General features: G+C 48.7%; 1 protein-coding gene across 2 annotated transcripts in view; it reads right to left on the reverse strand.

Annotated features, from left to right (window-relative positions):
• Positions 1-10,402: 10,402 nt before the first annotated feature.
• Positions 10,403-22,666, reverse strand: part of CLSTN3 (calsyntenin 3) — a 28,896-nt gene continuing 16,632 nt past the window's right edge. For both annotated transcript variants that reach the window (XM_066357815.1, XM_066357813.1), the window contains 6 exons: positions 20,536-20,762; positions 20,066-20,236; positions 19,105-19,250; positions 18,733-18,868; positions 11,828-12,030; positions 10,403-11,277 (listed from right to left, as the gene is read on the reverse strand). In XM_066357815.1, the coding sequence (XP_066213912.1) occupies positions 11,137-11,277; positions 11,828-12,030; positions 18,733-18,868; positions 19,105-19,250; positions 20,066-20,236; positions 20,536-20,762 (1,024 nt within the window). In that variant the 3' untranslated portion in view covers positions 10,403-11,136. The remainder of the gene's footprint in view (positions 11,278-11,827; positions 12,031-18,732; positions 18,869-19,104; positions 19,251-20,065; positions 20,237-20,535; positions 20,763-22,666) is intronic.

The following is a 22,666-nucleotide window of genomic DNA, read 5'->3' on the forward strand; positions in this document are numbered from 1 at the left end:
GACAGAATGGCAGGGCAGACATTCAATCGTGCAGAATTTCTCCTTTTCCTTACCTTTTCACCGTTTTTCAGAGGCCCTAACTAACCCAATACCCTTTTTCCCCTGGTACACAAATCCCAGCCCTTGCATGTTCACTGTTCTCTGGCTACCATTGTAAAGCAAATACCTAGTACCTAACAAACTAAATCATGCCAAGAAGGAAGGGATGTCCTCTGAGAGGTGCATGTTTAAAAAGGGAGTCCCTGGAGAGAGCAATATTTAACTGATATGGTAGAATTTCAAAATCAAGACAGCTTGAGAGGACTTCCCAATACCTCTCAAACCACACACATAACCAACCTTCTGCTCTGCTAGATTAGTAACTGGTTAGCAATAACTAATTATATGACCTTCCCAATAAAAGTGATGTTTAGTGAATACTTACTAAAATCTAGTCATTGCACTGAACACTTTATTTGCATTAGTGCTTTAGTCTTAATAATAGCCCTATGAAATAGGTATTACGAACCCTACTTTACAGATAAGACATCCAAAAACACTCAGCTAGGAAGTCAAAAATTCAGTTCAGACATAACTCCAAAATCCTACCCATTATACCCACTGTTTCCAGTCTTAGAGAAGCCTTACTTATAAGCCGTGGTGAGCTTTAGTCTCCTAGCCGTAGAATTCTTCACATAAACCTGACCCACAAGTCCAAGATGATGCTAAGAAAGAATTAATCGAGTTACTTGGGTGTTTAATATTTAGTTTATTGAGTTCTATCTTAAAATCCTAGATTTTGTTTATTCAACTTCAACCTTAAATTCTATTCGTAAAAGTAATAATTTTATTAAATGAAAATAATCATTTTTACTTGTTCCTTGTGGATTTCAGACCTGAGAAGGTATGTAACTGTGCAGTGGAGACTTATAAGTAACTAGAGAAAAAGAGTAATGGAGGACATATTGGTCTATGTCCGGCAATGATTATGACTATGAAATTAAACTCCATTGAGAGGATGGATTCTCCAATCAAGAGGTTTGATGTGGTGTAATCCTCAAGTTCCATTGGCTAATGTTTAGTAATTTAGCCATCTTAATAGCAGAGGAGGCTAGGAAATGTAATTTACACCCATGATGAATTGGACCAAGGTTTGGTGAGCAGCTGGTGATCTCTACAACAGTCCACCCTCTCATCACCAGTGTCAGGCTATGCCAGTGACTTTGAAAAGATTTTTTCAGTCAAGACGTTTGTGTGGCTGTTTTAATATTCAGTCTTCCAGTGTTCAATTGTTCTATTGTCGCCTCTACTGCAGCTTTGAGGGGTCACTTTTCAGTTGTTTCCTAGACCAGAGTTCCTGTATGGTATCTCCAGTCTTCTCTGGACCATGTCTTCTCCATCAAATTTTTTTAGATCCCATTACTCTTTCTAATCCAACAACCTGATACAAACCCCACAAACACCACATCACTGTAAATATCTTTAATGTGTGTGGAAAAGACAATTTCTAGTTAGTTGGGTTTTAAATTAGTATTTAATTTACTAAAATTATAAGTACAGGATGTGAGGGCACTCTGTCACCCTATTGATCTCTAGGGTTTATTCAGCTAATCTGCCTGGCTGGTCGGGTGTCCCCTTCCCCCTTCACCATCCCATGTGCGTAGTCAAGGAAGATAACCTTCCCCAATAGAAGAGAGGACCGTTCTTCGGTGAAGGGTATGCCAGTGGCTCTGCTCCCCTACTAGAACCTCCAGGCAGGCTCTCCAGGTCCATTTGTAGGAGAACTTGGGGTATTCGAGCTTCCAAGACTCCAGACACATCCAAATGAGGCGTTGCATGTAACAAACAGTCTGCCTTTCTTTAAAGTAAATAAATAAATAAGTAAATAGTAAAATTATAAGTATGAAATCTGGTTTTGCTTGTGCCTTTAAATTTAACTTACAAATCCTTCAAGTCTATTTATAAATGTACTAATTTTTTTAAAAATTACTTCCACTTATTCTTTGATTGATGTTTAACTCTACTTAAACAGATTTAAATTTCCTTAATAATTAGTCTCATCTACAGACACAGTAAAATTTCCATAACTGTTTAGATCATATCCATATGCTTAATATATTTGATTTTTTTCCTCATGCACTTCAATTGCCTGACAAGGTAAACTTAAAATCCTCACATGCAGGCCCTGGCAGGTTGGCTCAGTGGTAGAGCGTTGGCCTAGCATGTGGAAGTCCCAGGTTCGATTCTCAGCCAGGGCACACAGGAGAAGCACCCATCTGCTTCTCCACCCTTCCCCCTCTCCTTTCTCTCTGTCTCTCTTTTCCCCTCCTGCAGCCAAGGCTCTATTGGAGCAAAGTTGGCCAGGGTGCTGGGGATGGCTCTATGGCCTCCGCTTCAGGCACTAGTATAGCAGCTGCTGCAATGGAGCAACAACCCAGATGGGCAGAGCATCACCCCCTGGTGGGCTTTCCGGGTGGATCCCAGTCGGGTGCATGTGGGAGTCTGTCTGACTGCCTCCCCACTTCTAACTTCGGAAAAATACAAAAAAAAATCCTCACATGCAAAATCTTTCTATAGAATAAGCAACTCATAAATCTAATTACTTGATTTACTGTGTTCAGATGTTTGATTTGTCTTAAACGTTCTAATGTTTTTAAGCTGGAGCAGTCTTAGCCTGACCAGGTGGTGGCGCAGTGGATAGAGTGTTGGACTGGGATGCAGAGGACCCAGGTTCGAGACCCCGAGCTCGCCAGCTTGAGCGCGGGCTCATCTGGTTTGAGCAAAAGCCCACCAGCTTGACCCAAGGTCATTGGCTCCAGCAAAGGGCTACTCAGTCTGCTGAAGGCCCGTGGTCAAGGCACATATGAGAAAGCAATCAATGAACAACTAAGGTGTTGCAACACGCAATGAAAAACTAATGATTGATGCTTCTCATCTCTCTTTGTTCCTGTCTGTCCCTGTCTGTCCCTCTCTCTGACTCACTGTCTCTGTAAAATAAATAAATAAATAAATAAATAAATAAATAAATAAATAAGCTGGAACAGTCTTACACCTTAAAACTAAAAACCATACTTCTAAAATCAACAAAGATTTCAAATTGAAAATGCAAAGTTTAGTTTAACTGCAATTCACACAGATTTTTAACCTTAACATCAAAATACTATGGTTTACACTTCAGTGACTTCACTGTCTCTACACTAAATTCTACTCCTCAGGAGAGCCATAGAGTCATCTCAAGAAGGCTGGAGATATTAGGTCATAAAGTACTTTGTAATACAGTTAGTTGTCAGGTTGAAGAACAGGACAGGAGAGCTAGGGCCTGTGGAACATGTGCTGCCGAGGGAATTCTCACCAGTGCACACACTGAGCAATCTCCCGGTGGAGCTACCTCTGCTGGCTGCAAGGTGGGCTTTCAGCTGGACCAGTCCATAATCCACATGTGCAGGGCATCTTTCCCACTCCACCTCATCCAGTCTTGGGTAGAGGAACTGCTGCTGCACCCCCATCCTAGTCTCAGCAGATTTCCCCCACCTAATAAATTCTGCATTCCTTCTGTTGTTTCTTGTCTTACCGGATTCTCCTGCTCTGTCAATGTTCTCTTTTCTAATCTTCTAATTAAGAATCATCAGACCCACATAAATCTCCTTTTCCTTTTCATACCTGCCTCGCCCCTGAGTCCTCATGTTCCTTTCATATGTGTCTAGCCTGTCTTCAAAGATCATAAACCTTTCTTCTAATGAGATTTATCTCTTCCTCCAGCTTAACCAGCCTTTTGGTTTTTTTCTTTCAATTTCTACCTCTCCTGTTCCAAGAGAAAGATGTTGGTATTATTTCTGTTTTTAAGCAGTTCTTCCTTCACTCTTTGTAAACAGGATTATTAGAGTCAGAATGTTCCAGACATGGGCCTATTCAATTGCCCTCTTAAGCCTTTGAGTTTTCAGTAAGCTCAATTATTTTCCTTTCTTAACAAGAAAATGGTCTATTCCTTATATAATAAGGGATCCCCACTCCTTTTGATCTCTTCATTGGGAAAATATGCCATCCTTGTTAGCTAAAGCCACAGCCTGGGGCTCCCAAATTTGAAGTCACAGCCAAGAATTGCATAATTAACCAAAAGATTATAAAAGTTACAATTCCAGTTTACCTTGAGGTGGTTAGAGGTAACTCTTGGGAACTTGTGGACAAGCCTAATAATCTGAGTTATTGGCTGCTCTATACCTCATTCCCAGGTCCCATGATACAGTTCACAAGGACAGTAAGAAGATGACCAGACATGGTCTACTTGGGCCTGCACAAAGTTCACACACGTATGCTCAGAAATGCAACTTAGTTCCTTTTGGGTTTGAGGCTCAGTCTGAAAACCTGGAAAACACAGCAGTACAAAAAGTTATTCCATCCACCTGTTAACCTAAATATAAAAGGCCAATGTGAGAGGCAACAAGCATTTAAGATAAAAAAGGAATAGCTATTCGGGAAGTACTGATTCAGGCAGAAACTCAAATAGTGTTTTGATTAGGAGACAAAGGCAATGGGTATATATAAGAAAGGGAAGGGAGCATCAGCCCAGCGTGTGGAGGTCCTGGGTTCGATTCCCGATCAGGGCACACAGGAGAAGCGCCCATCTGCTTCTCTACCCTTCCCCCTTTCCTTCCTCTCTGTCTCTCTCTTCCCCTCCAGCAGCCAAGGATCCATTGGAGCAAAGTTGGCTCGGGCACTGAGGATGGCTCCATGACCTCCGCCTCAGGCACTAGAATGGCTCCAGCTGCAGTGGAGCAATGCCCCAGATGGACAGAGCATCACCCCCTAGTGGGCATGCCGGATAGATCCTAGTCGGGCTCATGCAGGAATCTAACTGCCTCCCTGCTTCTAACTTCAGAAAAATACAAAAAAAAAAGAAAAGAAAAAAGAAAGGGAACAATTACAACAATAGAAAGAAGGCATTTCTATTGGTACAGATAAGCTAAGATCATGATGCTAATTCCAAAGATATCTTTAATTTTCAGTTCAGAAGTCATAATACCTGTTTTCTTATTTTCTTTACAAATAGGTATTTGGGATGCAAGGTTGCTCTAGCCTCAGTCCAAAGGTTATTTTGCCCAGTTAATATTCCAAAGGTTTGAAGAGTAAGATGTACAAGGCTGTTCATGTGGGATGGCAGCTCCAACTCCATTTTAGAGTGGCTTCTCCATTTGTATTCTTTTTCTACACATCAGAGCTTTTATAGCCAAAATTCTGCTCATTTTGAGGTGTGACCAAAAGACCACCTGTTTGGTGAACCAGTCTCTATTTTGGTACTAGGTCACCTTTGCCCATCTAGCTCAAGGTCACCTACAGAAGTCAGTACCCAAAAGTCTGTGAGTTCTTGTTGCTAAGATGCTAGCATATCCTGTTGCTGAAACCCCCATCTATTCAAAAATAACCCGATGTCTATTTAAAACAACCTAGGAACTATAAAAATAGTCACTTTCCTATAGGCATTAGCTATTATAAGCTTCTGTAAACTGCCAAGGAGAAAGGAACCCAAGTGTGCCTGGCTCCAAAGCATATGTTCCAAACCACAACCTCAGGCAGCCTAGAACTTCATGCTGGTAAAGACCACATTTACTGTGGCTGGGGATGGTTTTGTCCATCTTCCAATAATTGATGATTGCTGGCATATAACATGCTGATTCTGAGTTACTTCAAAAAGTTCTTATTGCCTGACCAGGCGGTAGCACAGTGGATAGAGCGTCGGACTGGGATGCGGAAGGACCCAGGTTTGAGACCCTGAGGTCACCAGTTTGAGTGCGGGCTCATCTGGCTTGAGCAAAGCTCACCAGCTTGGACCCAAGATCGCTGGCTCCAGCAAGGGGTTCCTTGGTCTGCTGAAGGCCCGCGGTCAAGGCACATATGAGAAAGCAATCAATGAACAACTAAGGTGTCGCAACGAAAAACTGATGACTGATGATTCTCTTCCCTCTCCATTCCTGTCTGTCTGTCCCTCTCTCTGACTCTCTCTCTGTCCCTGTAAATAAATAAAATTAAATTTTAAAAAAAGTTCTTATTTAAGTGTCACTCAACCCTTTGAGGAAGCAATTCCCATTTAGGGGATGAACTGAATGAAGCTTAAGAAGTTAAAGAAACACTAAGTTGCTGGGTTTTGAACAAAAGCAGAGCTGACAGCAAAGCCTCCTCCACCCTGCTCCCCTCCCCCTCCCCTGGCAGGAGGAGCCTCTGTGCTACGGGATTTCCTCAAAGCAACAAGGTGGCATGTCAAGAGTAGGGACTTTGGGTCTGTGGGGGGACAGCTAAACTATCAGGGGATAAGGTAGCATGAGCAGCTTAAGTCCACCTGGTCCCCTGGGGCTTGACCAGTTGTCCTCGGATGTTCGTATTACCCTCTCTTCACTGCTTCATGCCTTTTGGACTTTACCCTCTCTGTAGCACTGTAGAATGAAGGAAGGCTACTCTTCCTTCAGGCCTAACTTAAAATTAGAGGTCTTCTCAACTACTGCTTTTGCCCACTAACAGCCTCCCCCCAGAGCCAGCCATGCTGCAACCCATGGGGAGACCGTGGTATAATCCTAACTGCACACGTTTTAGGGGGAAATACCACAACTGATGGGGTGATGGGAGAGGACTACAGACCTGACGTGAGAACTTAGGAAATCTGGTTCAGGTCTTTCAACTGGCTATTTGGGACAGACGTCCCCTTATCCTTGTGGACTGGAATCCTCACCCAGGCATCATAGGGTTTCTACTCCTGTTCTGACACCACATCCCAGAGACGCCATCACCTCCCCCTCCTACCCACTGCTGCTAAATTTAAACCTTCATCTGTCTTTTTCCTGTAGGATGTGGATATTTTAAGGGAGCGACAGCGTGGTGATGCTGGGGATGTAGTGACACCCGCTCTGTAAAAATAAGCGTGCTAGCCCCTCCTCTACGTCTGTCAGATGCACCTGCCTGCCAGCCAGGGATTCACCCAAAGGATGCTGGGTGAGGAGGGGGCTCCCAGGAAGTGGAGTTTGGGAAACTATACCCGCAGTGCACAGAGGAAGAGTGGACACAAACTCATCCTCATACACCCCTCTGAGACATCCCAGGGTCTCGGATTCACCAGATCGACATATCGTCCAGAGGAGCCCTGAGGTATGTATGATAAGGCTGGGGGAGTCTAGGGGATACACTTTGGGGAGCAAACATGGATCTCAAGGGCATATGCGATCTCCCATACCTGCTAGAAGACTGGGAGCAGAAGTGTCATTCTTTACCTACCCAACAAAGTCCCCAGGGTGGGGGCTGTGGGTGGGGAAATGGAATTCTTGCTGATTGGTGCATTAGCCCGAAAGTTGCAGGGTGGAATTGGAGACTCCTGAAGAGGGCAGTGCCCTCCTGCATTTACACACAACCAGTGTGTGTGTGCCCACCACCCAGGAGGCAAGGGGTGAGTTTTCAGGCCTCTGGCTGGTACCTAGAAGAAGGACACTTTGTTCTCGAATTCCTAGTTACCTTACCTGCCTCTACAGCCCAGCTTTTCCCAAGGGCATAGCTCTTCATCATGCCCCTTTCAGGAAGCTAATTAATTTTCCTGCAGAAAGAGGACTTCACAGGAAAACGGCCCTCCAGTGTAGAAGGAAAGAATGGAGTCAGGCCAAAGGAGATGTGTTGACAATTGCAAAGTAAATGGAAGTAGGTAAATTGGAAACGCTGCCCAGGGCTTGGCACCCTGAGGCTTTGCCAGCTTCTGTGAGGGAGGTTATGGAACAGCCTTCCAGGAGATCTTGAGCAACAAAATAAAAACCCATTTGGACTCCTGCCCGCTGTCCTTTCTGCGCATGATCAGGGCTGGTATCTTGCCTCATTCCTGCTGCCTATTTCTTGTGTATGTTTGAGAGAGATTGAGAGGGGTGGGCCAGCAGGCAAGGGCACAAAGAGTTCAAGGTCTTCCTACTTATACCCCCCCCCCAAGGACTCCTCTATGTGTCCAGTTGTCATACAGGGAGATGGCAGTAACCAACCATACACTGAGATCTGGGATGTCAGACATGAAGGACGGGAAAGGTTACAAGTTTAAGACATAATCAGTGATCAGAGGCTCTGATTCTAAAGTCTCCAGGAAACCACTGTAGAATAGTGCATTTCAGGAAAAAACCATCCCAGAGACAAATGATCCAAAAAGGCCACAAGTCCAGCCAGAGATGGATTAAGGTTGGTTGAGACCCTGGGCACAGAAGAAAATATTGGGCCTCTTACATTAGAAAAAAGTGTAAAGTTGGGGTTTGCGAGGCCCTTCAGAAGTCGGTGCCCAGGGCACATGCTTGGCGTGCTCGCCGTTAAATCCACCTCTGAGTCCGGCCAAGGTTGGGCAGATGCTAAGAAAGACCACACTGCCATTTGCCATTCTGTACTGTGGAAAGCTATGGTCTCTGGGACCGGGGCAGGTGAGGATGAGGAGGGATAGCAAGGGGGAAGAGAATGGGGTTAACACACTGAAATTCAGGGCCACAAACTCTCTCTCATACCTCTACTATTGAGCCATCACCTGACCCTCTGAGGGACTCAGGCTGAACAGGTAGAGCCGCCTCCCACGTGGTATGGCCACAGGCAGAAACATCAGCTTGGCATCCAGGGAGCACCGCCACAGGAGAGGCTGCTGCAGGGCATCTGCTTGGCCACCTCTGTCCTCCATGCACTGACTTCCCAGGCCAGGGGGCCCGCAGAGCAGCTCTCCTCTCCCCTTCTACCAATAAGTCTCAGTGTGAGAGCCACACACATTACCTCATTCATCATTTACGGAGCCCCTGCCACGTGCCAGACCCTATACAATTTGCTGAGGATACAGTAGACCTGGTGGTGGACACAGACGCGTACCACAGTTTAGGAAGAAGTGCTATGATGGAGGCACACACAGGAGGTGCCAGAGCACAGAAGGCTTCCTGGAAGGGGTAACAGTGAAACTGGGTCTTCAGTGACAAGTAGAAGATTGCACACAAAGTAGGATAAATATGTAGAATGGTTAAGTAGGACAGGAGTACACAAAGGGGAGAGGACATGCTGGGCACAGGGAAGACAGAAGACACGGAGTCGAGAAAGAGCAGGGGAGATACTGGCGGTTTGTGTGACCAGCCAGGTGTGCAGGAGTGGTGGCTGAGGGGCCAGGGAAGGAGGCGAGGCCCGACCCACCTGGGTTAAGGGGCTTCCCAAGGCCTGAGAACTTGACCCTGGCAGTGCCAGGGAGGTAGGGAAGGTTCTGAGAGAAAAGTGGCATAACCAGAGTTCCACTGTAGAAAGGTCACTCAGACCCAGTCAGGCTGGCATGGGGTAAGACACCAAAGGTAAGGAAAACAGGTGGGAGGTCCTGGCAACGGGCCAGGCTTATATTGAAGATTTTGTGAATCAAGACAGTAACAGCAGTAGGGGGAAGAGAAAGACAGACATACTGAGAGATTTTAAGGGGTAAAAATGATAGGGTTTCATCACCATTTGGACATGAGGTTAAGGGAGGGGGAGAAATCTAGGTTTCTGGCTTAGGTGACTGGGCAAAAGGGGATAGGGAGAAGTAACCCAGAATAGAGCAGAATTTGGGCTAAGGTTGAGTTTGAGGCACAGGGTGCCTGAGTAGACATGCCAAGAGGTAGTTGTAAATAGGGATCAGAAAAAAGGTCTGGCTGGGAGAAATATATGTGGAGGCATCCTCACACAGCTGGTAATTGAAGCCATGGGTAAGGATGGGGCACTGGGTAGGGCATGGGACGGGCCAGTGAGCTCCACCTCCATCCCATGTATGTTAACAAGAACCCCAGAGAACGTACTGATACCCAAACCCCTCATCCCACAGAAAGGAATTGAGACTTGGACCCCTGGTACTTCCTGGGGCAGGGACAGCACAGGAAGAATGCTTCCACTCCAGGTCCCTCTGCTGAAACAAGCCCCTCCAGACACTGCTCCCTACCACCTCGGAACACATCTCAGAGCCCGTCTCTCTCGTTACAAATAGCAGGGCTGCGTGCCCGCACGTCCTGGACTCCACAGCCAGGAGCCCATGTGCTGCACACGGTGTATTCTAAGAGATGGGGAGGACTGGCAGTCACCACAGGAAGCCCAGGCATCTGTGGCATCCCCTGAATTACCTCTTTTCCCAGAGTGCTGAGGGAAGAGAGCAGTGAGAGCCATCTGACCCTGACTTACTTCCCTGTGGCCTGACATCCTGGTGATAGCACCCAAACGACCAGCCCTGTGCTCCTCACCTCAGCCCTGCTCAGAGACCCCAACGGGCCCTGACACCCAAGGGCCCACCTCCCACTCAGGGCACACCGCCCACACAGGGCCCACATGGGCTCAGCCAGGCTGGAGGCAGCTCACGGAGCTTTTTTCTGGTTGTTTTATTTGAAAACTCTCAGGTGTGTCCCCTTCCTCACCACACCCAACCCCCTACCACCCACCCCAGGACATGACGATGCCACACGCACACACAAGGCTGTGAGCTGCACATGGGACACAGGGGCTGTGCTCACGACAACATGAAAAAATATACATTATATATAATACACTAGGGCCCCCACTCCCGCTCCCACCCCCACAACCTAGCCATGACCAGGCCATGGAGGAAGGGCCAGGGGCTGTAGGACCTCAGGCAAGGACAGGAGGGAAAGAGGACAACAAAGGAAGAAAAGTGGGCACGGTAAAGAAGCAGGGGTCCCCAGAGTGAAATGGACAGAGAGGTGGGGGCCTGTAAGAGCAGGAAGGCCCTGCGGAGGGAGCTGCGGGGAGGAAGGCCTCAGGGACAGGAGAGGAGGGAAGGGCAGAGGGAACGGTTCCTTCAGTACCACCTGGGCCCCTGCCATTGCTACTGTCCCCGGCCCCCAATACAGAGCGTGGCTGGTAGGGGAGATACAGCCATGAGTGAGCTAGGGGAAGGCTGCCCTGCAGGGCAGAGAAGGTAGTCGCTCTAGTCTTCCACAGGGGGAATAGTCGTCTTCCAGAGGCATGGGAGGGAGGTGGGCTGGGGTGGAGAGGGTGGGCTCCGGTGGGGCCCACGGGGGTTTTGAGATTAAAGGATGATTCAAGCTCTCTCTCCCTTGGTCTCTCTTCTCTCAGAATGTCCTTCTCTTGGGGGGGGGGGGTCTCTGTCTCACCAGGGCAGAATTCTCTCTCTGTTTGGGGAGGGGATAGGCCTTAGTAGCGGTGTGGGGGGGTCTCGATGATGCGTCTCTCATCACTGCTGGGTGAGTCAGCTGCCTCTGAGTCACTGCTGTCCTCGTCCTCCTGCTGGCCACCAGCAGCCCCCGCCACACAGGCTTGCCGGTTCTGGTAGGACTGGAGAAGGCAGGGGTGAAGAGAGGGGCTCAGCAGCCGGACACACCCCACAGCTTCTCCTTTAGGGCCCAACTTTCTCAGTCCCTTTACCCCCACCTCCTCCCTTGTCCAAACCTCTCCTTCTTACCCACGGGCACTGCCCAGAGCTTTTTCCCCAGGGCCTGGCTGTTCCTTAGAGCAGTGGTCTCCAACCTTTTTTGGGCCACGGACCGTTTAATGTCAGAAAATATTTTCACAGACCGGCCTTTAGGGTGGGACAGATAAATGTATCACGTGACCGAGACAAGTGTCAAGAGTGAGTCTTAGACGGATGTAACAGAGGGAATCTGGTCATTTTTTTAAAAAAAAACATCGTTCAGACTTAAATATAAATAAAATGGAAATAATGTAAGTTATTTATTCTTTCTCTGCGGACCGGTACCAAATGGCCCACGGACCGGTACCGGTCCGCGGCCTGGGGGTTGGTGACCACTGCCTTAGAGGGTGTTTGCTTTGTGTGCTGCAGCTGAATCTTGACCCTGTAGACTTCCCCACTCCCAGGGCCACTTACCTCCATGGGGTTCACGATAATGGTGAGAGCGGAGTCATCCCAGAAGAGGTCAGGGTCCTTGGGGTCACTGGAGGCCCCTGGAGGCCCGCCAGCCCCTGAGACGCGGCGATGAAGGGAGTGGATTCTCACCAGGCCCAGAATGACCATGAGCACGAGGAATCCCACACACACCACAATGATGAGAGTCGCTGCACTGGGGACCACTGCGGGGAGAGCATGTGGTAAGGAGACTCTGGCCAGGCCCACCGGAGGGGACTCAGCACAGGGCGCAGAAAGGAGGACCCTGGACAGGGGGTGTCTGAGTAAGAGAAGATAGGATCCATGATGCCCAGAGGAGGGGACCACCCTGTAGCAGCTGGAAGGGAAACAGGGTCAGGAAGGACTGGAGACCAGGAGAGAGGCGGGCGGCAGAGTGGCTGCTGTCAGGACCAAAGGGACAAAGAGACAGTGGGAGGAAGGTGTGCAAAAGGGGGCAAGGGCAGGGGAAGAAACGGGCTCCCAGCCCAATGCTCTCAGGAGCAGCCCCGTTCTCAGCAGGCGAAAGGCAAGATTTGGAACCACCCCACATCATCCTCTCAGGACCACTGAGCCTCGGATTGAAGTGCCCAGTGCCCAGTGGGGGAAGGAGAGAGGCAGCTACGTGGGCTTAATGGTGTGGAGGAGAGAACGTCCAAAGCTGGGGACAGGTCTAAGGGGCAAGAAGCAGCCCCTTCGCTTACCCACCTGAACCGAGCTCGCTCCTGCTCGGTGCCGCCTCCCTTCTCCTTGTGGGCTTAGGGCTCCTGGTCATCGGGGGCTTCTGCTCCTCCCTAACCTCCCCCAGAGGAATACACTCCTTCCCCTTGGCCCTGTCATGCTCCTGGCCCTGCATCTTGACTCTGAGGCCCAGGTTCAGGGGAGCATGGACCATGAAGGGCAGGGAGACACTGAAGGGCATGTTGACTTTCACACGGACCCGAGAGCTGATAGTGGAGAAGCAGACGTGCATGCACATGTACAGGCCCACGAAGAACATGTGGGCACACAGCTGGACAAAGGTCGCCATACTCTGCACCCGAGCCAAGCCTCTGCCGGCCAACACGGCTGCCTGCACCAGCCACTTGGCAGCCTGCTCACACGGCAGGGTCCGCAGGACACATCTCAGGGTCTCCAGTAAGGCAGAGAAGAGCCACAGGTGCAGTGTCACCCAGCTCCCCACCAGCTGGGCGGCCCAGGCAACCCCCTGCAGAAAGATGTAAACACCACAGACAGGGGCTGCCTTGAGCCCAATCCGGCACCACTCCTGCACAAACACACACAGCGCTCGGAGCAGCAGGAGGAGGCGAAGCAGGAAACCGCACAGCCGCAGGGGCACTTGGAGGTAGAGCTCCCACATGCGCATGCCCAGACCCAGGGCCCTCGCAGGCAGCTGGGTCACTACAGCCCACATGGTGCGCACCCCTCCCCACTGGTTTTGCTCACAACAGTTCAAACGACCAGAGGCTTTGGGAAGCGCAGATTCTAAGCAGTCCCGTTGCTCAGGGACCATTACATGTATGTGTCACACACACATTATGCTCCAAGCCACAGAGAGACCTCCCGGTCCTGAATTTACCCGCAGCCTCCAAGACTCACATGTCAAGAGACAGAGAAGAGTGCGGAGAAGCACACAGCACAGGCGCCCCACACACCCTGCCGCAGTCCCCTCCTCGCAGCAGCCAGCACTAGGCGCACGCACACTGCCACTCGCTCCGGGGCCAACCAGGTGTGTGGAAAACGCCCTGCCTGAACAGGCACACTAGCCTCACACCTCCCTTAGGCCGCCCTGATGGCTCTCTGCCAAGTTGGTACCCGGGCTGACCCGACCCATAGCCCACTTCGGGCCACTCTCCAGTTAGAGCTGACTCTGCCTAGCAGGGCAGCAGGCTCCCTGGGCTCTGGCTCTAGGGCAGAGATGGGCCTGGCTGGATCAGCATTTCTCAATGCCTGCAGGTGGGGGAGGAGAGAAGCAGGAGACTGAGATGACCTTTCTGCCCCACTGCAAGAAATAGTCCCTCTCAATTCTTCACCTTAATGAGCAAGATTTGGAGGAGAAGGGGTTGGTCCCACCAGCAGAATGTCCCTACAGCAGCTAAGCCCAGGCTCTAGAAGGAGTGGAGACCTCTCCTGAGAGTGCAGGCCACAGCAGGTGAACTTGCTCTAGGGCACAATGATGACAAGTCAAAGCTTCTGGTTTGTGCTTTAATCAAATGTATTTGTCCCTCTGAGCCCCTGGCCTAGTGAAGGGAATCACAGGTTTATTGCCAGGACTAAGAAATGACCGCAGGAAAGACAAAACGCAGACACTCTATTTGTAGGCCAAGGAGCATGGTTAATTAGTTTAAAATGAGCCAGGAGGCCAGGGAGATGGAAGGATTTTTAAATTAGCTACAGACAAGAATTTTAAAACTACAATCAACCTTTCTTACTGCATTAGATCTAAGCCATTACTTCTCACCTTCCACAACCTCCACTCAACATGAAGGGCTGTTTTAGCCAAAGGGGCCTTGTGAACTCTTGGTTTCAGCTGATGGTGAGGACCCCATGGGGAGCCTTGTCCAGTGCCTTGCGCAGGTCCCCCTTTGTGAAGACCCTCCGGAGAAATTTCTTTCTGCCCTTGGTTCCAGGGCTTCTCCTGAAATCCTGCTTCTCTCCTTTCATTTGACCTTCGTAACCTGCTCAGGTTCCCTCTTGCTTTAGCTACAAGGAAGCTCAAGGTCAAAATTCTGACCCACTCTAGCAACTGCAGTCTCTCAGAATATGTCTGAGAGACTATTTAAGGTCTACCGGAAAGTTCTGTCCATTTCTATCATAACAAGTTTTGATATGTAAGCACATGTTTATTTGGCGCATGTGTGCCTCTCTATTTTTATCACTTAGTGCATACATACTGACGTAGCAAATTAACTAAAACAAAGTTGATTCACGTTAGTCTTATGTGTGAAGCGAATAGTGTACCCATGGCTACTGATAAAGTTCATTTACACCACTGTAATTTTTACAAATTTCAACAAGGAAGAAATGCTACAGAAGCATGTTTGTCACATCCACCATATTCCCCGGACTTAGCACCCTCCGACTATCACTTGTTTTTGTCCTTACAAAATTTTTTTGAAGGGAAAAAAATTAAAAAATGAAAAAGATATCAAACAAGCACTGGTTCAATTTTTCACATTAAAAGATAAAACATTTTTCAAAAATGGGATATACAAATTGCCCTTATGCTGGCAAGAAATCATTAATAATAATGGCAATTATATTATTTAATAAAGTTTATTGATGGTAAGAAAAATGTGTATTTTGTTTTATTCCAAAAACGGACAGAACTTTCTGGTAGACCTTATATTTTATGAGCTGGTTTCATCTCATGCTTGTTTCATCTTTGTCCTTTCCTCTGCTCCTCCTAATTCGTTTTCTGACTTTATCCTATTACATTGTAGGTCTTTCTGCAGAGCCGTCGGAAACAATGTAGGGACATGGTTCCAAGGCTGCCCATTGGAATCATCTAAGGATCTTTGAAAACTCTGAAGCCTGGCTCCCACCCCCAGACGTTCTGAGTCAGCAGGTAGGGAGCGTAACCCCGCCACCAAACGTGTTTACAGCTCCCCAGGGGACTCTGACATGCATCAAAATTTTGGATGACTAGATAAATATTGTCTTTATCATTTTGTCTCACCCTTCTCCAACTTTATTCTCCCTAACCGTGATCACCCTAAGCCAACCACTTACCCCAATTTTCAAATTCTCATTCTTTCTCATGGCCATGCAAAATCCCTTCTACCCTTCAAGGTCCAAGTTCAAACTCTATGTGTGCCACAAAGCATTCCCTGACTGCCCCTCTTCATACTGACCTGTTTCCTGATGCACTTGGGAGCTTCAGAAAAATCAACCTCCTGTCCACTAAAAAACAGTATCTCCTACTGCTTCTGCATGGCTGGAGGAATTTAACATTGCAAAGCCATAGTTCTGTAACACCACTCTCGGGGTTGGGAGGGGTAGGGAAAGGACCGTTGTGAGGAGACATATGGACCAGGTTTTATGAAGTGGATCTCCTGGTTAGCTCAGGAGATGTCAATCACCAGTGATCCCAGGTGAACTATGAACTCTGCACAATACTTGGGCCAAAATAAGAGAAAAAGCGAAAGCAGGCTGCAGCTCTCTATTAGGATCTCAGAGCAAGCTTGGTTGGCCTAGACATCATCTCAGAACAGTGAATGGGGAGAGGAAGCAAGGGCAGCACTTACAATCACCTCCAGGCAGCTGGGGGTTGAGGGTGAGGGGAGGGAGCTCTGGCGTAATTAGCCTGACCACCCCCTCTCTGGCCGCCAGGACCTCATACCAGAGAAAACAAAAACTGAAAATCTCAACAGGTCCAGCAACAATGCCAATCCGGCTCTACCTTTGGCCTAATCTGTGTAGCAGGATCTAGCATCCAACCCAGACAAGGTTGAGTGGGCCCATTCCCAGGGAAAGATTAGAGAAAGAGCTAGGGAGTCACAAGAAGAAATAAGCTGGCCTCGAGGCTCTCCTTAACAAAAGCAGGTTTAGTTCCCTCTCGTCTCTACCAACTAAAGACCGAGTGAAGCTTCCTGGAATGTTTGCAACTGGGCTATGCCTTGTGCTCCCTCCTCAGCCCTACTTCCATCTGCCCTGCCACAGTGCGTCACAGTAACACACAGTAAAACCCGCCTGTGGTGGCACAGTGGATGGAGTGTCAACCTGGAGTGCTGAGGCCGCCGGTTTGAAACCCCAGGATTGCCCCGTCAAGGCACATAAGAGAAGCAACTACTGTGAGTTAATGCTTCCTGCTCCTCACCCCTCTGCTCTCTCTCTCTGTCAAATCAATAAATAAAATCTTTCCCCAAAAAAAGGCTTCTGCAAAAGGAAGTAGGGAGCCAGCCAGTCCCTGGGAAAAGGAAACACAAAGGATTGCGTAGTAGTGGCCGCTGCCCAGGGAGAGGGAGCCAGACTGAATAAGAAGCCCTGGGAAGCCCTTCAAACTCCCCCAAATTGGGTGCAACTATAAAGTATTAAGGTTAATAATAGTTTTTGAAAGTATCAAACATAAATGGAGAGGGTATGAAAAGCAATGGTTAGCACACACTCTGCAACTGCTGCCTGAATTTGAATCCTGGCTCTATCACCTTCTGGCTGTGTGACCTGGATAAGATTCTTAACCTCTCTGGGCTTCCATTTCCCTGCCTTTAAAGAGGATAATTGTAGTCTCTACTCCATGTGTTGTTTGTAATGACTAAATGAGTTAATATGTGTGAAGCCCACGAGCATGGCACCTGGCACACACTGATGTGTTTGCTATTCTTATACTGAGGGGAGGGCTGTTTGCAGGGTGGTGTTTGCTAACCATGTGCTTCTTCCAAGAAAGCATTCTTGGAGCTCCTTAAGGAACTGCCTTCACAGCCTGTGATACACCTTTTGACTTTGTTCAAAAGTGACAAATCTGTGCCCTGTGAGAATGGGTTTAATGTTTGACAACATAAAATGACATCCAGCGCCAACTCTGACAGAAGTGGGTGCTAAAGTTGGGTAATGCTGAACTGGGCCCAAAGCAAGGTGTATCCAAAAAAGTAAAGTAAAATAAATGTATCCCCCTACATCAGCTTGAAAGCAATCTAAAAAAGGATTCTAAAAACCATTTTTAGCAACATCGGACTCATTTTGCAGTTTTTCATAATATTGGAGAAGACTCATTTTGTTTTGGTATAAATCTCAAGTTACAAAATAAATGGATCCCAACTTGGTAAAAAGAAAAACAATAGGTATAGAAAAAAAATTGACACATAATATACCATATTAAAAATAGTTTCTTCTCTGTGATAGAATTATGGCTGATTTTTTTTCTTTATACTTGTAGCTTCTAGTTTTTCTACAATTAAGCAAATCTTAAATTGGGAATTAAAAAACTGCATCACTGGTGAAGGGGCACGGCCAGGGAATGAGACTGCTCTGAAGGGCAGCACTCCATCTGAATATTTGCATGTTTGCATATTTTGTTTTAGAAATAGTCTAGGCTCTGGCCGGTTGGCTCAGTGGTAGAGCGTCGGCCTGGCGTATGGAAGTCCTGGGTTCGATTCCCGGCCAGGGCACACAGGAGAAGTGCCCATCTGCTTCTCCACCCCTCCCCCTCTCCTTCCTCTCTGTCTCTCTCTTCCCCTCCCACAGCCGAGGCTCCATTGGAGCAAAGATGGCCCGGGCACTGGGGATGGCTCCATGGCCTCTGCCTCAGGCACTAGAGTGGCTCTGGTCGCGACAGAGCGACGCCCGGATGGGCAGAGCATGGCCCCCTGGTGGGCGTGCCAGGTGGATCCCAGTCGGGCGCATGCGGGAGTCTGTCTGCCTGCCTCCCCGTTTCCAGCTTCGGAAAAATACAAAAGGAAAAGAAAAAAAGAAACAGTCTAATGACTTTGTAAATAGCACATCATTACATATGTAATAGCATCAACTTTCCCCTTGAGGATAAGGATTGTATGTATCTTATCATTCTTTTATGTTCCTAATAGTACTTTGGGACAATACATAATAGGTGCTTAAAAAATAACTGATAACTTCACTACCAAGGATCCCCAGGCCCAGGGTTAATTTGATGTTGTTGTGGGAGGGCAGCGGGGACAACGAAGGTTTTGCCTAAAGCCCACACTGACTTTGTGACTCCAAGCATGAGCACCCCGACAGTGACACAAAGTTCAGATTCTTCACAAGGGAAAGTGAATGATCCACGGGGACAAAGGGACTGGAACACAGCCGTCGGGCACAGGGAACGGAACTCACTGAGCTATCCCGCCCTCCTCTCCCAAAGGTGGAGCGGGAGGATGCGTGGCCCAGCCCAGCCCCCCAACACCCACCCACCCACCCCGCACAGCCTTACTTACTCGAGTTTCGGTGGGAGCTGGCCAAGCTGTGTCCGGCCATCTCGGGAGGTGGCTGGTGACCACGATGCAGGAACTGCTGGGAGCTGAGCACGTGACTAGGGTGAGCAACTCGGTTCATGCTGTGCAGGACATTGACCTGGGAAGGGAGAATTTGGTGGGCACACACTCCTTCCCAGGCCCAACACCACCTCTCTCAAGCCATCTCTGAACCTCTGCCCCACAGCTGCTGCTTCCCCACCCTCCACCGGGTCCCGGAGTCCAGGAGTCCTCCTGCTGTAATTGTCATTCACACCCCCTATCGGTTTCAGTCCACTTTGCCCTGGCCCCTCGCCAGTGGAGGGCAGCATGGAAGGAAGGAGACTTTCTGTGTACCTCCACAATGAATTCATTGCTGGAGTAACGACCATTCATTTCCGAGCAGGACAGCCGAAATTTCCTGGCATAGAGGGCAGCTCCGTGTCGCAGCCGGTAACGAGCCTGTCTCAGGATCTCTTCATACACAGTGATGCTCTCCACCCCTGGGGGAGGAGGAAGCAGCTCGGTGCTGGAGCCAGTGAAGAGGCCCAGGGCTGGACTCTCTCTCTCTGACTCTCACCAGCCTAGAATGGGTTAGTCCCACCCTTCCACAGAGATGGGACCTGAGCTCTCAGAAGACAAGATGTTCCCCTCCACCCCCCACCTGGAGCTAACTGACTGGGACAGACTGCATTTCCTGCCCCGCTCTCCTTTAATAGCTCTGTGGCTTCTGAGTAGGGGTGCAGAGAAGGAAATCAGGAGACTCTGCAAACATTAGGAGGGTGGCAGGCAGGAGAGAAACGGAGAGAGGAGGAAACACAGAAGTCATCAGGCAGGCTCTGGAAGGGAATGGAAACGGGAGGGGACTGGTTATGCCTATCAGCTCCCATCCTCCCTTGTGGAGGGTCTTTGAAGAAGAGCAGGCTTCCTTTGGAAGTCCTCAAATCATGACCATTAGTTAGATCATCTCTAACTGAAAGCTCTGCTGTGGACGTGAGATCGATGAGATGGAAGACAGACAGAATGGCTGGTATCAAAGAGCTAGAAGATTAGGAAGATAGTCAGAGAAAACTGAGCCTAAGGAAGGGTGTAAGTGAGCCAGGCCGTAGAGGGAAGCAGGGAGAAAGGACCGTTTTGAGCCTCAACCTCCATACATTTCCTCTAGCAGCAACCTGGAAGCCAAAGCATCTTTCAGGCTGGGAAAGTGCAAAACGTCACCTGGCCACATCCTTGGGCCTGGAAGGGGGACCTTTGTATTTCCCAGATTATGGGGAGGAGCACACACAGAAAAAGAAGACAGGCCTTTGGGCTCACTGACCGGCAATGGTGAGGTACGCAGATGTGTTGGTGAGCTCCAGCCCTCGTTGCTGAAAGGAAGCCATGTCCAAGAGCAGGCTTTCCCGCTCTGGGTCTAGGTCGTCTCCCACCAGTGAAATCTCACAGCCATCCAGGTTGTGCACAATCTCATCTGACATGCGTGTGTCTGTCACTGGATTAGAGAGAGTCAGGAATTGGGTCAGACAGAGTTGAAGGCCCACCTCATGGCCACTCTTCCTCCCCTTCCAGGGTCATTCCCAGAGAGCAGTCAGCATCAATTTTAAGAACACCACTACCCAACAATTTCCATACACTTTTGGGCCTCCTACTGGCTCTTCTTCCTAATAGTAAGTGGTTCTAGTCCAGTAAATGCAGGATGAAGTTGCTCGTTCACATCCAGCCCAATTTTCCCCCTCACTCTAATGCTAGGGACCCCTTCCCTGAATGAGATCACTCCGAGGTCATCCTTACCTGTGCCTTGCCAACTCTCATCCTTTTTGGCCTCCACCTGGTGAGAAATGGAGCAAGTGATTTGAAGATCTGGGAACAGGGCAACCCCCTCGGATCCCTCAAAGTCCACAGCTGGGCGGGCAAAGTGAGCAGTGCCACTCAACAGGATCTGGGGGGCATCGGGTTGGAGGACCACCACGTATCCCTCCACTTCAGGGATGGAGACGCAGGATTCTTCACTGAAGCACCTATATGAGAAATGGGGAGAGACAGCTTGTAACCCCAAAACCTCCTCCCTTGTAATCAATATTCATTTCATCCCTCTGGGCTCCCGCCTCCACATAGAGCACCCCACATAGGGAGGGTGAGAGGAGGAAAGGGGGACAGTATCTCTGTACCACCACCACTACCGCCCCATAGCAACGCTGGAGGGAACATCCGTCTCCTCGGAGGACGCCACTACAGGAAAGATCAAGGACAGAAAGTCAGGCAACCCTGACGTAAGGGGGTGACTACATCATCAATACCCTACCCCAAGATTATAGAACATCTATCAAACTATATTTTATAAGCTGAGCTTATAACAATGTACATACACACATATATAAACAGTTCTCTATCCAGGAGGTTATTGTTTTTAAGTGTGTTTAGTACAGTATCTGGCAGATACGTGCCCCTAAATATTCAACAACAAAGGGGGGCAGGGACCTATCAAAAGATGTCCTCCTCCTTGGTGAGTCTTCCATTCATTCCCTTTAACCTTCAAAGTAACACACTTCGGTAGGGAACTAATCTGACTATCTTAGACCTGCTTCCACCTTCCCTGGAAGCCTCACTGATCTTGGTGCCAATACAAACTCTCCCTAGAACACTCGGTCATGCTAAATCAACCAACAGTGCACCATCCCAGGAACACGCTCCCAGGAGCCCTCTAGCCCCAGCCCATGTTAATAATAATTCTCACAGTAGTTACTGGTTTATAAAGTATTTTATCCATATTACTTCATTTAACTTTATTTCAATGCTGTAGAATATGAATAAGAAAGCAAAACTTTTAGGTCAAGCATCTTGGCCACATAAGAAATATGTGTCTTGCCTGAGCAGGTGGTGGCACAGTGGATAAAGCATCGGAATGGGATGTGGAGGACCCATGTTCAAAACCCCAAGGTTGCCGGCTGAAGCACGGGCTCATCTGGCTTGAGCGCAGGCTTACCAGTTTGAGCATGGGGTCGCTGGCTTGAGCATGGGATCATAGACATGACCCTATGGTCACTGGCTTGGACCCAAGGTCACTGGCTTGAGCAAGGGGTCACTTGCTCTGCTGTAGCCCCCAGGTCAAGGCACATATGAGAAAGCAGTCAATGAACAACTAAGGAGCTACAACAAAAAATTGATGCTTCTCATCTCTCTCCCTTCCTGTCTGTCCCTCTCTCTCATTCTGTCTCTGTCTCTGTCAAAAAAGGAAAGAAGAAAGAAGGGAGGGAGGGAGGGAGGGAAGGAAGGAAGGAAGGAAGGAAGGAAGGAAGGAAGGAAGGAAGGAAGGAGGGAGGGAGGGAGGGAGGGAGGGAGGGAGGGAGGGAGGGAAGGAGGGAGGGAAGGAGGGAAGGAAGGGGGGAAGGAAGGAGGAAAGGAAGGACGGAAGAAAAGAATGAAAAAAAGAAATAAAGATGTGTCTTAATCGAGGCTTATCTCATTTCAAGTCCACAACCTTTCCACTAAACCGCAGCCACCATTTGGGTTTGCACTGAACAAATTTATGCATAAAGAAGTGTCCCCTTGAACAAGCAGTCTTCATAAGGGAGTTGCTAATTAAGGGGCAGAGCCCATGGTCCACATGCTTGGGCCCATGGTCCACATGCTTGTGCTAACTGAACTGATTTTGCTAAGAGGACCATTATTAGCATGCCTGAGCATGCCCAGCTCGACGGCTGGAGCCAAAAGAGAGAAGGGAAGAAGCCTCAGTAGACATAATGAGCTCCGAGTTCCTGATTTGACTGATACCCATGGCTTACTGAGCTCCTGTGTCATGAGGAGTAGGGCCCTAAGCAATCTTAGGGCCCTACTCCTTAAGGGCCCAGATCAAAGCCTCTTGGAAAAGAGCCCCAGCTGACCCTGGGAGCACAGGCTCCAACAGACATTCCCACTTCTATGA

Source organism: Saccopteryx leptura, chromosome 1, assembly GCF_036850995.1.
Source record: "Saccopteryx leptura isolate mSacLep1 chromosome 1, mSacLep1_pri_phased_curated, whole genome shotgun sequence".
Classification (NCBI taxonomy): Eukaryota; Metazoa; Chordata; class Mammalia; order Chiroptera; family Emballonuridae; genus Saccopteryx; species Saccopteryx leptura.